The 15,721-nt window shown below is 68.6% G+C and overlaps 2 protein-coding genes across 8 annotated transcripts; one reads left to right on the plus strand and one right to left on the minus strand.

Annotated features, from left to right (window-relative positions):
- Window positions 1-1,056: 1,056 nt before the first annotated feature.
- On the plus strand, window positions 1,057-5,386 carry CDK5RAP3 (CDK5 regulatory subunit associated protein 3). 3 transcript variants are annotated; one of them, XM_074926645.1, is made up of 14 exons: window positions 1,057-1,102; window positions 1,310-1,355; window positions 1,700-1,831; window positions 2,063-2,163; window positions 2,250-2,298; window positions 2,484-2,662; window positions 2,964-3,100; window positions 3,279-3,423; window positions 3,553-3,669; window positions 3,788-3,863; window positions 4,106-4,194; window positions 4,283-4,488; window positions 4,866-5,037; window positions 5,147-5,386. In XM_074926645.1, the coding sequence occupies exons 1-14, from the start codon at window positions 1,097-1,099 to the stop codon at window positions 5,210-5,212; spliced, it is 1,521 nt and encodes a 506-aa protein (XP_074782746.1). In that variant the 5' UTR covers window positions 1,057-1,096; the 3' UTR covers window positions 5,213-5,386. The 3 variants fall into 3 exon arrangements, with proteins under 3 accessions (XP_074782746.1, XP_074782747.1, XP_074782749.1); XM_074926646.1 differs by having other exon boundaries at window positions 3,791-3,863; XM_074926648.1 differs by lacking the exon at window positions 1,310-1,355 and having other exon boundaries at window positions 1,058-1,102.
- Window positions 5,387-11,810: 6,424 nt separating this feature from the next.
- COPZ2 (COPI coat complex subunit zeta 2) lies at window positions 11,811-14,752 on the minus strand. 5 transcript variants are annotated; one of them, XM_074926810.1, is made up of 10 exons: window positions 14,714-14,752; window positions 14,130-14,198; window positions 13,855-13,936; window positions 13,619-13,710; window positions 13,492-13,547; window positions 13,194-13,271; window positions 12,833-12,884; window positions 12,639-12,739; window positions 12,392-12,430; window positions 11,811-12,142 (listed from the first exon to the last, which is right to left on the minus strand). In XM_074926810.1, the coding sequence occupies exons 1-8, from the start codon at window positions 14,729-14,731 to the stop codon at window positions 12,653-12,655; spliced, it is 534 nt and encodes a 177-aa protein (XP_074782911.1). In that variant the 5' UTR covers window positions 14,732-14,752; the 3' UTR covers window positions 11,811-12,142; window positions 12,392-12,430; window positions 12,639-12,652. The 5 variants fall into 5 exon arrangements, with proteins under 5 accessions (XP_074782911.1, XP_074782912.1, XP_074782915.1 ...); XM_074926811.1 differs by having other exon boundaries at window positions 11,811-12,220; XM_074926814.1 differs by lacking the exon at window positions 13,194-13,271.
- Between the last annotated feature and the right edge of the window lie 969 nt (window positions 14,753-15,721).

The raw sequence follows: 15,721 nt of genomic DNA on the forward strand, positions 1-15,721 counted from the left end.
GGGGAACCCGGGGCTGAGCCCCAACAGCGGCTGCCGGCCCGGGCCGGGTTCGGGTGCTGGCATTGACCGTGGCACTGGGCCGGGCTCGCCGCCCCGCTGGCCTCGAGGGCAGGTCACCGGCGGGTGCCGGGGTGGCTCATGGCACGTGTTTCGGGCAGACAGGAGTTAAGGGCAGCCGGCGGGAGCGTGGCTACGGTGACTTTCAACGGGATTAGCCGAAACCAGGGGCTGCCAGACCGGTTCTTGCCTCCCGCTTCTCCCCGTTGGCCTGCAGCGAGCTGTCCCCAAGGTTGCCACCGCCAGGGACGGGGCGATGCCACGGGGGATGGAGAAGGAGAGCCGCCAACTCGCCCCTGCGCAAAGACACGGCTCGTGGGGACACGCTGGCTTGGGGATGGCACCCACGGGTGTGCCCCCCCGCCCTGGAGCGATGATGTCCCCGGGGTGCTGGAGGCAGCTGCTCCCCCAGGGCCCGTGGGCATCCCGGGGCGGCAGCTCCCGGCGGGCGGGTCCGTGCTGGGGCACCCAGTGGTCCCCGAGGGATCTGGGAGCTGCTCTGTCCCCTCCCGGGGATCCCCAAGGGACGCTCTGAGGCAGCCGGGGGGTCCCAGGGGGGTCCTGGCTCCGGGCTGGGGGACCCCGCGATCCCCGAGGGATCCGGGAGCTGCTCTGGGGGAAGCTGGGGCTGGATCTGGGCTCTTCCTGCGGGACCCGGGATCCCCTCCGGTGCGGTTGGGGACCCCCGGGGGACCGGGCTCTGTGCTGGGGCCCGCACAGTCCCGCGGGAGCCGGGACCCGCCCGGGGATCCGCCGCACTGCGCATGCGTGCGCGGCGGCCCCCCCCTCCGTACCCGATCAACTCGTTCCGATTGGTCGGCTGTGCCCCCTCCCCCCGCTGCCTCCTAGCCAATCGGAATGCCGACACGCCGTCCCGTCTCGGAGTAGCTCCCTTATGATTGGTAGAAGGGCGGGGCCCGTTGGATAGAGCGAGTTTTGATTGGTTAAACTGCGGAGGCCGTGCCCGGGGATTGGCTGGGGCGGGGCGGGGCGCGGGGATTGGGCGGGGGAAAGCGGAAGCGGAGCGGCGGCGGGCGGAATGCAGGTGGGGGGGCGGCCCGGGCTGGGGCCTGCGGGAACGGAACGGAACGGAACGGGCGGGGGGAGCCGGGGAGGGCCCGGGGCAGCGGGGATAGGCCGGGCCCGGGCGCTGGAGTAAGGCGGGGACAGGCCGCGGCCCAGGCCCCGTGTGGGCTCCGCCAGGCCCGGCCGCGTCCCGCCGCCCCTCGCCTCCCCTCAGGTCTCTCCCCAGGACTACCAGAACGTGCCCATCGACATCCAGACCGGCAAGCTCCTGGGTACGGCAGCCCCGGCCCGGCCTCCCCCGTGTGGGACCACCCCGGGGTGGGCTTGTTGGGGGGGTTGGCGGCGGTGCCGGGTCTCCCCGGCGGGCGGGGGCGGGCTGACACCGCTCGCTCGTGTCCCTCTTCCACGGGAGGGTTTGTCACCCCGTCGTGTGGCAGCTCGTGGCCCCAGCGCTGCCCACCTTGGTGCCACGTTGGGTTGTCCCAGTCCAGACAGCAGCGGGGTGACACCCCACACACACACCCACCCCCTTTCCTCTCCAGCCCTTCCCAGCCCCGCTGGTGCCCCTGCCCCAGGGTCCCTCTCCCCGCTGACCCCCCGTTCCCCTGCCTCGCAGACTGGCTGGTGGACAGGAGACACTGTAACCTGAAATGGCAGAGCCAGGTGCTGGCGGTGCGCGAGAAGATCAACGCGGCCATCCAAGACATGCCCGAGAACGAGGAGATAAAGCAGCTGCTCGCGGGGGCCTGTGAGTGGAGCCTGGGGGTGTCCCAGGAGAGCTGGGACACGGGCGGCCGGGGCCGGTGTCGCACCAGGAGCCTGTTCCCGAGGGTTTGGTTATGGCAGCCTCCCCCCAGCTGAGGAGGAGATGGGGAGTCGGTGGCACAGCCCCTTGTGAGACACGCAGTCCCCGGGCTGAGGTGGGAGAGGGTGGCACCCAGCAGACATCCCGGTGACTGTGTCCCTCCCTCCGACGCAGACCTGCACTATTTCCACTGCCTGAGGATAGTGGAGATCCTCAAGGGCACTGAAGCCTCCACCAAGAACCTTTTTGGACGCTACTCGTCCCAGCGCATGAAGGTGAGCACAGGCCTGGGGACGTGTGGCTGGTGGCAGCCAGCGTGTTCGCAGCCTCCTCCACCCTCGGCTTCCTCGTCCCTCCCCAGGACTGGCAGGAGATCGTGTCCCTCTACGAGAAGGAGAACACTTACCTGGGTAAGGCGGCTCCAGAGAGACCCCGGGGGCTGTTGGTGGGATGAGGGATGGGGTGGGCAGAGAAAGGGGCAGGACGTGATTGAGCTGCCAAGTCCCGCGGGGGTGAGGGCCCTGGCGGGGGCACCCCGAGAACCTCATGGGTGGCTGGCACGGCCTCTCGGCACCCCCCTTACCTCCCCCTGCAGCCGAGCTCGCCAGCCTCCTGGTGCGCAGCATCAGCTACGAGATCCCCTCGCTGCGGAAGCAGATCAGCCGGTGCCAGCAGGCCCAGCAGGACTTTGCTCGCCGTGAGGACGAGTGTCAGCTGGGGGCGGCCGAGCTGCGGGAGCGCTTCTTCGCCTCCTGCAAGCAGTACGGCATCACCGTGAGTCCCTGCGGCCGGCCCCGCGGCGGAGGCCTTCCCTCTGTGCCCCCTGCCTCCCAAAGCAGCCCCCAGACCCTGCGTTTGGCCTCACTGGGGCTCAAGCTGTGACCACGTGTCACATACGATGTCCCCGTGGTGCCACCTTACCTATGGGAGGAGCTGGGGGGGGGTTGTACATGACCCCTCAGTCCTCCACCCCCTTCCTGCCCACATGAAGCTCCTCAAGTAGAGGGTGAAGCCACCCCGGGGGTGCTTTGGCTGCCTGTCTCCGTGCCCGGACACATCCCTGCTCTGTCCCCAGGGTGACAACGTGCGCCAGGAGCTGCTGGCCTTGGTGAAGGACCTGCCATCGCTGCTCTCCGAGATCGGGGCGGGAGCCAGCGCGCTCTCCGAAGCCATCGAGCTGTACCAGGCCTGCGTGGAGTTCGTGTGCGAGAGGTGAGCAGGAGGGGACCCCCACATCCCCTTTCCCCACCTGCAGGGACAGCGGGTTGGGCTGGCAGCTGCTCCCAGGCTCTGGGGCTCTCCCAGAGGGATTCTAGGGCAGGCAGGGGGGTGCTGGGAGGATCCCCCCACTTTGCGCCTTGGGCACTGATGTCCCTGCGCTGGCTGCCAGCTCCACGGAGCTGGTGGTGCCTCTGCTGCGGTACGTGGGGAAGAGAGGGAACACGACCGTGTACGAGTGGAGGACGGGGCTGCAGCCGCTGCGCGTGGAGCGCCCGCGGGTGGAGGAGGTGCCGGAGCCGCCCAAGGAGGACACGGTATGTCCCGCCCAGCCGGGGCCGAGCTGCGGTGCTGGGGAGAGCCCCAGCTGGCTCTGCCCTGTATCGGGTTAGGCTCTTTGTCCCCCGGTGTTTCAGAGGGGGGGTCTCTTGTCCTTCTCCCCACAGATCGACTGGGGAGACTTCACGCTGGAGCCAAGCAGTGTGGGTGATGGTGCCGCTGGCGATGGGGTGGCCCAGGGCGAGGAGATCGACTGGGGGATCACGCTGGAGCCCGCTCCCCAGGTGTGGGACCCCTGGTTGTGTGGTTCTTGGGGTCTGGCCCTGCTCCAGGGCTGGGCTGGGTATCTTGAGGGGCGTCCCGGGCCCCCCCCTGTCTCACAGGGTGCCTGTTCTTTTGCAGCAGGGTGATGGTATTGACTGGGGAGACGGGGAAAGCGAGGAGGTGCAGATCACGGTGCTGGAGGCTGGCACCGAGGGTGAGCACTGCTGAAAAGGGACACAGGGGGTCCCAGGGGGCAGCAGGCAGCGCCCACCCTGCCCTTCCTCCCCCTTCCCTGCCTGCAGGGACCCTGAGCACCCTGCCTGGGCACGACGGGGGGTGGATCTCCACAGAACAGTGCCATGGGGTGATGCTGAGCACCCTGCACGGCATGAGTTGGGGTGGGGGGGAAGGTGGAGATCCCTTCCCTGCCCCACTCACCCCTGGCTCATCCCCCAGTGCCCGAGGGGGTGGCCTGTGGCTCCGACGCCCTGACGCTCCTGGAAAACACCGAGACCCGCAGCCAGTTCATCGACGAGCTCATGGAGGTGAGGACAGCGCAGCAACACCGGGGCAGGGGCAGCCCTGCTGCCATCCCACCGCAGAGGTGAGTGTCCCCGGGCTCTGTCCCCACAGCTGGAGCTGTTCCTGTCCCAGCGGCTGGTGGAGATGGAGGAGGAGGCCGATATCGTGGCCGTGAGCCAGTTCCAGCTGGCCCCCGCTGTGCTGCAGGGCCAGACCAGCGCTCACGTGGGCTCCCTCCTGGCCACCACCCGGGCTCTGTTGGACCAGCTCTGCACCCGCAGCATGCAGCACCTCTTCATGATCCTCGCCTCCCCCAGGTCCTCTCGCTTTGGGGGGGGGGTAGAAAAAAAACCCCAAACCAACCAAACAAAAAAAAAACCAACCAGGGGGTCAAGGGCTTGAGGGGGGACCATGGGGCTCTGCAGGGTGGAGCTGGAGCGGGAGATGGAGGTGTCTTGGGTGGGAGTGGGCACCTGGGGGGGCGATGGGGGTGATTTGGGGCCTGATTCTCCTGTCCTCTTGCTTGGGGGGGGGTAAAAAAACCCAAACCAACAAGCCAGGGGGTCAAGGGCTTGAGGGGGGACCATGGGGCTCTGCAGGGTGGATCTGGAGCGGGAGATGGAGGTGTCTTGGGTGGGAGTGGGCACCTGGGGGGGCGATGGGGGTGATGGGGGGCTCGGCTCTCCCCACACAGGTACGTGGACCGCGTGAGCGAGCTGCTGCAGCAGAAGCTGAAGCAGGCGGAGCTGCTGCTGGCCAAGAAGGAGACGCTGAGCCAGAAGCGTCGGGAGGCCCTGGCGGAACAGGGCACCTTGGAGCCCAAACTCGACCGGCTGCTGGAGAAGACAAAGGAGCTCCAGAAATTGGTGAGGGAAGGTGGGGGGGGGGTGTGAACCCCGCAGGCCTCCCCACACACACTTTTAGCCCCCTACACCCCCCCAACACACCCCCCCACTCCCCGGCTCTGTCTTGCAGATCGAGGCTGACGTCTCCAAGCGCTACAGCGGGCGGCCGGTGAACTTGATGGGTGTCTCGCTGTGAGCCCCCCCCCCAGCCCCGGGACAGGCACCCACAGAGAGAGGGGCAGGGTGGGGGTCCTGCTCCCCACACGTCCCCCCTCATTTACAGCCCTGGGGTGCTGGTAACGTGGCCGTGGCCTCGCTTGAGGTGGGGAGGGTGTGGATGTTGCTGAATAAAGCCGAAGCGCTTCCCCCACCCATCGATTTGGACTTTGGCTGGGGGGGGGGGGGGGGAGCCCCTACATCCCCTCCTGTGCATCAGGCCCTGGGGGGTGGGCCCTGGGGTGACCCCAGGGATGTGGGACCCCTGTGCCCTGTCCTTGGGGTAGCCCTTGGTGGGTGGGGAGGGGCGGGGGGGTGCTCTCTGCTTGCTGAGGGGGGGGGGGGAGTGGGGGCCACGGTGGGGTGGCGAAGGAGGGGGGTGGGCGATTCGATTTTAATTTCATAGCAGAGCAGTTGATTCATGGCCGGTTGTCGCCGCCGGTGACGCCTGTAATGACTTTCCATCACGATGAAAAGTGGAGTGACACCGCTCATTATTCCTGCCGCTCGTTATCGCCGCGCTGAGGGGGGGGGCCCCCCGCCCCCGCCGGACAGTGAGCGATGGCCCCCATTAATCAAACACACTCCTCCCCCCCCCTCACACACACACACCACCCCCAGGCACCGCCACCCCCATCCCTTCCCATCAGCTGGTGGGGGGGCAAAGCCCGCCCCCCCCCCCACCGCGGCCATACTGGGCTCTACTGGGACATACTGGGCTGGGCGGGGCTGGAGGGCCCCCCCCCTCACTCAGCATCTTCTGGGAGGGGCCTGACACACCCCTACACGTCACGCATTGGCCACACCCCCATCCACCCCTTGGTTGCTGTGCTGCTTTTGTGTGTGTCGTCCCGTCCCCGTCCCCCCCCCCCCCCCCCCCCCCCCCCCGCCACCTTCCAGCTGCTCATTGGTCTCTGCTGTGGGTCAGCCCGCCCCCCCCCCCCTCCGAGGGCTGGGTGCTCTGTGGGGCAGGGGGGGGGTCCCCCAGTAGGGCCTGGGGGGTCTCATTGCCTCTGGGGTGCGGCTGGGGGGGGGGTGGGGTGGAGTCTGGAGCATCCTGACCCCATAGGACCCACTTGTGGGGCTGGGGGGGGGCACAGGGGATTTTAGCAGTCAGCACCCGAGCCAGACGTGGGGCTGGGGAAGGGGGGGGGCCTGTCCCCACCGGCTGTGGGGCCCTGGACCCCCCTCCTGTGGTTCCCTGTGGGGGGCAGATCCTGGGGTGCAGCCCCCCCCCCCCATCGTGGCAGCTGTGCTGGGTGGGGGCGGCCACCACCGCGGGGGACACACACACACACACACACACACGTGGGTGAAGGTCACAGGGAGTCACCCAGGCTTCGGGGCGCCCCTCGTTACCGGCTAACGGTGATTAACGGGCAAATTAAACGGTGTCTCTAAATCCGAGCTGCCTGGGGATGGAGTTGGGGGGCCGGGGGGGGGGTCCCCATCCTGCCAGGGCGGAGGGAGCTCAGCGCCGGGACTCGCGGGGGGGAGCGGGTGCACCCGCGGGGTCACCATTGTCTCCATAGCGAGCGCTGGGGAAGGCATCTGCCACGGGGGGGCAGGGGGGGGGTCCTGGCCATAAAACCCCCTTTATGCACTGGAACTAACATCCCCCCGCCGCGGGGCTGCCCCCCAACCCCTGACCCCAGCGGCCCCCCCCGTCCCTCACCAGCCCCGCGGGTCACGGTGGCCTGGCCAGGGCTGGGGGCAGAGGCCGTTGCCCCCCCCCCCCAGGTCAGGGTTGGGGAGGGGAGGGGGGGGGCTGGCAGCACCGCGGGGGCTTTAATGGGGAATTAAATGAGTCGGCAGTAGGGTGGGGGGACCCCGGCGGTGCCCCCCCACACACACATCGCTTCGTTAGGGCGGGGGCGCGACGCCGTTATTGATGTCGCTGTCTCGGGGCCCCGTGCCCCCCCCCGTCCCATCACCCATGAAATATCGGCCAGCGCCGCTGATTGCTGTTCCCATTATCTCCGACATTAATGACAGAAAAATAAAATTACCCCCCTCCTGGCTTGGGGGGGGTCAGCAGGCTCTTGTGTGGGGTTCCAGTCCCGTCCCCCCCCCCCCCGTGTGCACCCCGTGTCCCTTGGGGATGGGGGGAGTGATGTGGACAGAGGGGACTCGATCCCAGGCAAGGACACCCCCCAAAATGCCGGGGGGGGGGGGTCCCTGTGCCCCACACGGGGTGACTGATGTACCGCAGGCGATGGGGGGGGGGGACACCACAGCCCTGGGGTGGGGGGGGGCTCCGGGCTGGGTTTCCTCCAGAAATCAACAGACAAAGGGATGAGGCTGGTTTGGGGGCTCCCAGCGGCCCCCCCTCTGGCTGTGTGTGTGCCCCCCAATTTCCGATGGGGCCAGGGATCGGCTCTGCCCCCCCCCCCCCTTCCCCCTTAGCAGCTCGGGGCGGGGGGGGGGGGGCCGGCTGCCAGCGGCCTTGTGGGGCCCCGGCTGCTGCTTCATCTCACCTGCCAGGGAGGAATTTAATTACCAATTAAGGGCCCTTCCATCTGTGTGAGGCCGCCCCAGCACCGCGCTCCCCCTTAATTACAGCCCCGACAGCCATTTCACTCAATTAGCTGCGAAGCGCAGCAGAGAGCCGGCGCGGGGGGGGGGGCCAAAAATCCCCCCCCCCCAATCCCTTCTGCCCCTCACGATGTCCCCAACTGTCCCCATCACTGTCCCTGCGCCAGCCGGTGCTTTTGCCTGTGCCCTGCATCCCTCCATCCGTCCCCCCTCCTCGCCCCTTCCAGCCCATTTTTAGGGAGAAGATCTCCGGGGGGGGGGGTGTAGGGGGTGCTGGCACCTCCTGCCTGACACCCCCCCACACCCCCCCTCGATTCTGCCTGCGCTTTCCTGCGGGCAGACGCTGCAGCTGCTTAATGGGCTCGAAATTTCCTCGTTAAAATAATACGGAACGGGGGCGACAGATGCCCCAGCGCACCCGGGGACAAATGGATCACCCGGGGCTTGGGGGGGGGGAGCGCTGGTTTCCCCCCCCCCCCTCCCCAGAGCTGCCTCGGGGGTCCCGGGTGCTGGGGGGATCCTCCCGAGCCGTGGCAGGGGGTGAAAACAGAAAGAAGGGGGGAGTCGAGGCACCCAGAGAGGGGAAAAAGCTTCGTGGTTTATTTTTTTGGGGGGAGCGATTTGGGCTGGATAAGTGTGGGGGGGCTCTGTGTGCAGTCACCCCCCCTGTCTGGCAGCACCCATGGGTGGGATGAGCTTGGGGGGGGACTCAGCCAGAGTGGGGTTTTTTTTTTGGGGGGAGGGCAATGGGGGCTCGTTGTGTGCAATCCAGCCCCAAACTGGTCTCTGGGGGCTCCCCGGGCCCCCCAACCCCAGAGAAGGGGGGGTCACCAGCCCCGTACACACATACACCCCCCCCCCCCCCCCTGCCGTGAGGATGCTGCAGCGGGGCAGCCACCCCCGGCCGGGCCATCCATCACCGCGACAGCCCGGGGACAGGCGAGGAGGGGCCCCCCCCTCGGCACCCCAACCCCTGCTGCACCCCCCCGCCCCGGGGTCTATTTTTCCCTTTCTCTTCCTTTCCTCCCCCCCGGCCGGGAGACAAAACCCGGCTGACAAGATGGAGGCCGGGCCATCAATCAAGGCGGCCGCTGGAACCACCTCTCCCCCCCCCCGGCCCCCGGTTAATGAATCCCCTTCCCGGCACCCCCCGCACCCCCAACATGGCTGCGTCCCCCCACGCACCCCGTCCCCGATACCCCGCACCCCCCCGGACATCGCCATCATCTGCCCCCAGGGACTCGGGGTCCCAGCTGGGGTGGGGACGGGTCAAGGGGGACAGGGGTTTGGGGGTGACACGGTTTGGGGGTGACAGGGGTTTGGGGGTGACACGGTTTGGGGGTGATGGGGGTTTGGGGGGTGACATTGTTCAGAGGTGACGGGTTCGGGGGTGTCAGGGGTTTGGGGGTGACATGGTTTGGGGGTAACACGGTTCGGGGGTGATGGGGGTTTGGAGGGGACACGGTTTGGGGGTGTCAGGGGTTTGGGGGTGACATGGTTTAGGGGTGATGGGGGTTTGGGGGTGACATGGTTCAGAGGTGACAGGGGTTCGGGGGCGTCAGGGGTTTGGGGGGTGACATGGTTTGGGGGTGACGGGGGGTTGAAGGTGACATGGTTCGGGGGTGATGGGGGTTTGGGGGTGACATGGTTCAGGGGTGATGGGGGTTTGGGGGTGACATTGTTCAGAGGTGACAGGGGTTCAGGGGTGTCAGGGGTTTGAGGGTGACATGGTTTGGGGGTGACAGGGGGTCGGGGGTGACATTGTTCAGAGGTGACAGGGGTTTGGGGGGTGACATGGTTTGGGGGTGACAGGGGGTCGGGGGTGACATTGTTCAGAGGTGACAGGGGTTTGGGGGGTGACATGGTTTGGGGGTGACGGGGGGTTGAGGGTGACATGGTTTGGGGGTGATGGGGGTTTGGGGGGTGACACTGTTCGGGGGTGTCGTGGACCCAGACTGGCCGGGTTTTGGGGTGCAGGGTGGCACAGGGACAACCCGCCAGGATTTCGGGGTCTCGCGGCCGTGGGGTCTGGGGGTGGCGCGCGGCTGGGTCCGGCTAGCGGGGACGTGGGGCTGGTGGCCCCCAGCCCTGGCTCTCCCGGGGAAGCCCCCTGGTCCGGCCGGTCCCCGTGAGTCCTGTCCCCAGTTCGGGCCCCCCCAGCCCCGCAGTCCCCGGGGGGTGAAGCCCCTTTGTCCCAGGGCCTGCGGCGACGCCTTTGTCCCCGTGTCACTTGGGGGGCACCAGCTGTCATGGCCGGGGACCGCGGGGCCTTCGCGCTCCTCCTCCTCCTCCTCTTTGTTCTCTGTTCCCGCGCTGCCCGGGATGGGAAGGGAGGGGGGACCCGGGGTCCCTTCCCCAAGGGGCAGCTGGGGGGGGCACACACACAGCCCCCCGCCATGATGGGGCAGGCCCCCCCCCCCCTTCCATCCCGGACCAGACGAGACTCAGGGTGGATTTTGGGGCGCCCCTGGGTTGGGGGGGGTCCCTGGGACTGAGGGTCCCCAGGGTGAGAAACTAACCACCTGCCCGCCCCCCCTGGCCCCCCACCGCCCCCAGTTTGGGGGAGAAGAGGCGGGGGGGGGGGGGGGGGCGTCCCGCCAGACACTGCCCTTTGGTGCCATCGCGGAGGGGGGGGGCGTGGGGAGCAAAGGGGCTTTGGGGACCCAGGGCCGGGCAGGCGGCCGCGGGGGGGGGCACAAAGAAGTGCTGGGGGTTGTAGGGGGGGGTCCCGGCTGCGGGGACATCTGGGGCCCCCCCCGGGGGTTGCGGGTGGCTCTGCCAGCTGCTCTCCCTGCCCGGGGACCATCCATCAACGTCTGCCCGGGGCGCCGCCCCCCCCCAACATCCCCCCCCAACTGCCCCCCGGGATCGGGGGAGCCCCCGCAGCTGGGCCGGGTAGAGGAAAACTTTGGGTGGGGGGTCACTGGTGTTTTGGAGGGGAGGGGGGGGGCACACACGCGCATCTTTGGGGTCCAGGGGGGGTGCGGGGTGAGGGGCTGGAGCAGGTGGGGAGGGGGTTTGTTGGGGGGGGGGAGAGGGGTGCATTGGGGGGGGGTGTCACGGGGGCGACCCACAGCGGAGGGAGGGGGGTCCCGGGGGGGGGAGGGGGGTATATTCCCTAGAACTTGGGGGTCCCCAAGTGGGGCGATCCGGGGGATTTGGGGGATCCCAAAGCGGGGCGGGGGGGTGCGGGCTATGATGGGAGGGTTTAGGGAGGAGGGACCGGGGGGGTCCCGAGGTGGGGGGTCTCAGGGCGGAGGCTCCGCTCCGGGGGGTCCCGCGTTCCCCCCCCCCCCCCGGCCCCGCCGCCCGCCGGCAGGTGGCGCTGCAGGATCGCGAATGCGCAGTGCGGGGAGGGGCGGGGCATGCGGGGCGGGCAGGAGGCGTGACCGAGCACCATATAAGGGGGTACGCTTGGCGTGGGGGGCGGGGATATGCAAATATAGCCGTGGCTGCGCCAGGGCGCGGCGGGCAAGGGGCGGTGGAGGGGCGGGGGGGTCTGTAGGCTGGGGGGCTCCCGGGAAGGGGGTGATGCCAAGGGGGGGGTGTCCCCAGGCTGGGGTTCCCTAGGTTGGGGGTCTCCCAGGAAGGTGCTGATCTCAGGATGGGGGGGTCTGTAGGCTGGGGGGCTCCTGGGAAGGGGGTGATGCCAAGGTGGGGGGGTCCCTAGGCAGGTGCAGGGCAGACTGTGCCCACCCGTGGGTGCAACCACCACAGCCACCCCGTGCACGGGCACCCACGGGTGGGCAGCATTCCGGGGGGGGGGTCCTCTGCTCTTTGCCCCCACCCTCAGAGCCACGGTGGGGTCCCGTAGCCTCCTGCCAGCCCCAGGCCACCCTGTGCCCACCCTGTTGATCTGTGGTGGGTTAAAATTATGAACCGGTAGAGAGTGGGATTTAACAGAAAACCCCATAAATGTCGCCTTTTCCCCCAAAGAAAACACACCAAAAAGCGAAAAAAAACCCCAAAGCCCGGCCTCTACCCACGGGCACCCACTACCCCGCCACAGCTGAAGGAGAGCGGACACCAGACTGGGGAGGAAAACTTTATTTATGGCCAGTTTCGGCCGGGAGCGAGCGGGAACGGCGAATCAATTCTCCTTCATTAGTGTTTAATTTTTCCCTTGACATTATTAATTCCGGGGGTGGATCCCAGACCTGGGAGGGGGCCTCTGGAGGTGGGGGGTGCAGTCGAGGAGGAACCGGCCCAGGGATCCAGGCTGGGGTGGGGGGTGTGGAGTGGGGGAGGTCCATGTGTCCAGCTGCCCGGTGTCCCCCCGATTCTGGGGTCCCACCTTTCCAAGCAGCCCCTCCGAGGGGACACCCCAGGGCTGTCACGTCAGCAGCTCGATGTGCTCCTTGGTGGGCTGCAGCACCTGGCATGAGACCCCAGGGATGGGGTGGGGGGGCCAGGCTGACCTTGGGGTGCCCTTCCCAGCTGGACACCTGGGTTCCTTTGGGTGGGGAAGGAGGGGGGGGGTTACACCCCGTGCTGAGCAATTAGGGGTGCGTGGGACCCTCTGCTGGGGTGACAATGGGCGTGGGACACGGGCTGCGCCCCCCCTTCCCGCTGGGTAAAACTGTGCAACCCACCCCCTCGTTAGCGAGGCTAACGAAGCGCTTACCTGAGACGCGCTCCGCTGGGACAGAGGGTTGGCATCAACCTGGGGGAGGGAACGGGGGTCAGGAGCGGGGTGACGGGGTGAAGGGGACACCCCGACACAGGGAGCAGCCCCTCAGCACCCATCCTGCGCGGTGCCCGTCGCCCACGAGGCTGCCGCGGTTGGGAACTTTCCGGCAGCGGCCAGACCCCGACCCCAATCCCTGCCCACCCCGGCCTGACCCCCCCCGGGCACAGGGAAGGGTTCACACCTCCTCGGTGCCGCCTACTCGTGGCCACCGGGGTCCCTCCGCTCCGAGCCACCCGCCAGGTAGTCGAAGAGGACGAAGCCGTAGGCTGCCGGCTCCGGGGCCTGGGGAGGGAGGGGGTGAAGGAGAGGATGAGGAGGGTGAGGAGAGGCAGAGGAGGGTGGAGGAAGGCCACGGAGCGGAATGGCCGCGCTCACCCTCAGGCTCAGGCGCTGGATCACTTGCTGAGGGTCGCTCTCCAGGATCACCCTGCGGGGCAGCGCGGGGCTGTGCCGATCCCACCGGGATGCCCCCGCCGCCATGGCTCCCTCCCGCACCCCCCCGGGCAGCGCCGCCGCCGCCCCGTGCCTCAGTTTCCCTCCCTCCGTGCAAAGCCCCGAGGAAGAGCCGCAGCAACCCGGGGTGCCCAGCTGCCCCTTGGCACCCAGAGACGGGGCCAGAGATGGGGTCAGCCCCCTCCCAGCACCCAGGGGGACGCTGCCACCCCCTGTCCCTGCAATCCCCAGTGCTGCGGGCTGCTTGTGTCCCCCCCGCCGCCTGCCCCAAGCAGGAGCTCACCCCCCATCCACGATCTCATCCACCACCAGGAATGTCCCCTCCATGTTGTCCAGCAGCCAGCGCTTCTCCACCTCCCTCCTGCGGGCGAGCGGGTGGGAGAGTCGCTGCACCCGCTCCTGGTCACGGCCTGGGGTCCTGTGGGAGGTGCTGGGACCCGGACAACCCCTCCCCACTACCCTAAAGGAGCACCGACCCCCCCCCTCTCTCCCAGCCGGGGTTTTAGGGGACAGGGATTTCATCCAGGCTCACACAAACTGCTGCCCTGCCTCAGTTTCCCCACTCGAGGCCGGGGACTCACCGCAGGAGGTGGCCGAGGGTGTCGAGGAGGCAGGCGAGCACGGCCGACAGCATCAGCTGCGGGAGAACTGGGGGGTGTCAGCGAGGCCACGGGGGTCCCCGGGGATTCCCCCCCCCCCTCCACGTACCTCATTCTCCTGGCAGCCCCCCACCACGTAGAAGAAAAGGTCGACGCTGCTCCGGCAGAGGACGGTGAGTCCTTCCAGACAGGCCACCTCACCTACGCGGGGGACACGGGACGGCGTTAGAGGCCCCCCCAGGACCCCAGCATTCAATTTTTTTACAACTGTGTGTCCCCCCCACCCACCCCGTGATTGCAAAAGCTCCTGAGAGGGACCCCCCCCCCGCCGCCCCCTAAACTCACCACCCGCCCGGTGGGTCTGGAGGAAGATGCTCCTCTCGAAGGCCGCCTGCTCCTTGGCCGTGGGGAAGGTGCTGTCGTAGTACTGGGGGGGTCGGGGGGGGGGCAAGTGTGTGCTAAGACCCCCAAACCCACACCAGCCCCCCCCTCTCAGCCCCCCAAGACCCCTCAGCTTGGCAGCAGGGAGATGCCTGAGGTTGGGGGGCTGGGGGACCTGGGCAGCATCCTCTGGGGAAACTGAGGCAGGAGGGGGGGGGGAAGCGGGGGGGGGGCTTCACCTTGGCCAGGAGGCGCTGCCCGAGGCTGTCCAGGATGAGCAGCGCCTTCACGGTGTACAGGGAGGGCTCCTGGGGGAGGGGGGACGTGGGCCGAGGGGCTCAGCCCCGCGAGGGTCCGGCCACCCCCAGCCCATCCTGCACCCCCCCCCTCCAAGGTCTGGATTCTGGGGACCCTCTTTGCTCCCCTGTCCCGTTCTCCTGCTCCCTGTCCTGCCCCCCCCACCCCGTTCCTCCCCATTCCCCCCCAGATCCGTTACCCCATTTCTCCCCCCACTCCCCGTCCCCCATCTCCCCCCATTTCACCATGGCCCCCCCCCCGTCCCCCTCCTCCCACCACCAGCCCCCTCCCCTCCCATTTCCCCCCGTTCCCCCCCCATTTATCCCCATCACCCTCCCGTTTTCCCCCCGTGTTTATCCCGTGGATTTTTCCCTCGTTCCCCCCCCCCCGCCATGTTCTTTACGCCCTTGTTTTTCCTCCCGTCTCGTCCCCCCCCATTTTTCCCCGCTCCCCCCGTCCCGCCGCAGCTGCACGAAGTTCCCGGGGGGGCTGCGGAGCTCCGGTCCCGGTCCCGTCCCGGCCGTACCGGCCCCGCGGGCTCCATAACTCCGCCACCCCTGGCCCCCCCTCCCGACCCCGCCGCTGCCGTGACCGCCCCCCCCCGGCCCGCTCCGCCCCGGCCCCCCCAGCCCCGCACCCCGACTCCTCCCCGCACCCACAGCCTTGTCCCCCTGCACCCCGGGCTCAGGGCCCCCCCCGCAGCACAAGGGGAAAGAGGGAGGGTGTCCCCCGAGGGGGGGGGGATCCTGCACCCCAGTGTGCTGCACGGAGGCAGTGGGGGAACAGGGGGGGACACATGTGTGACCATGGGGGGCTGTTCCCCCAGTGCCCCCCTCCCACACAGAGGTCTTTGGGAGAGGACTGATGGGGGGGGGGGGGGGCAGTCGGCTGGGACAGGGATTGGGGACCCCCCCCCACCCCGAATTAAGGGGCTCAGGGAAGTCCCAGTAGGGGAAGAAGGCTCAGCAGTGGGACGGGGGGGGGGGTCACCCCACCCCTAACCTCTGCTATATTTAACTTGGGGTCACACACACCCCCCCGGGGTGAGCAGGGGGAGGCGGGGGGGGGGTGGGGGGGGTCCTAGGAATGTGGGGTCCCACCGGTGGGTGCAAGCACATCCCTGATCCAGGATTTGGCCCCTGCTGCGGGGGGGGGGGTCAGTACCCCACTATGGGCCATCACAGGTGATCCCAGCCTTGGGGCACTGCCCCCCCCAACCCACCCGTACCCAGGGGCTGAGCCCACGGGGGAGCCTGGAGGGGGGGGGGGGGGGAACGGGCAGCGGGACGCTGCTTGCCCCAGGCTGTCCCCAACTGTCCCCACCTGCTGAAAAGAAAGTGGAGGGGGGGGGCAGTTTTCCTGGGGGAGCAGTGGGGAAGGGGCTCCATGCCCCCCCTCGCCAGCACAAGGCACAGAAAGGCTTTTGCCTGCCCGAGGAGCCGGGCACAGGGACGCCTGCCAGCCCTCCAAATAGTCCCGAGGCGGGGGGGACACACTAAAAATAACCCCACGAGGGGCAGCCCGGCTCGGGTTG

The sequence above is a fragment of the Athene noctua genome, chromosome 25 (assembly GCF_965140245.1).
Source record: "Athene noctua chromosome 25, bAthNoc1.hap1.1, whole genome shotgun sequence".
Taxonomy (NCBI): domain Eukaryota; kingdom Metazoa; phylum Chordata; class Aves; order Strigiformes; family Strigidae; genus Athene; species Athene noctua.

Excerpts from the sequence above, each read along its gene's own strand:
- COPZ2 (XM_074926810.1), bottom strand. Across the intron at positions 13,711-13,854 it reads CCAGACCCACCGGGCGGGTG|GTGAGGTGGCCTGTCTGGAA; the intron begins GTGAGTTTAGGG and ends TCCCCCGCGTAG. Across the intron at positions 13,548-13,618 it reads GGGGCTGCCAGGAGAATGAG|CTGATGCTGTCGGCCGTGCT; the intron begins GTACGTGGAGGG and ends GTTCTCCCGCAG.
- CDK5RAP3 (XM_074926645.1), top strand. Across the intron at positions 3,424-3,552 it reads AGCCGCCCAAGGAGGACACG|ATCGACTGGGGAGACTTCAC; the intron begins GTATGTCCCGCC and ends TTCTCCCCACAG. Across the intron at positions 5,038-5,146 it reads CAAAGGAGCTCCAGAAATTG|ATCGAGGCTGACGTCTCCAA; the intron begins GTGAGGGAAGGT and ends TCTGTCTTGCAG.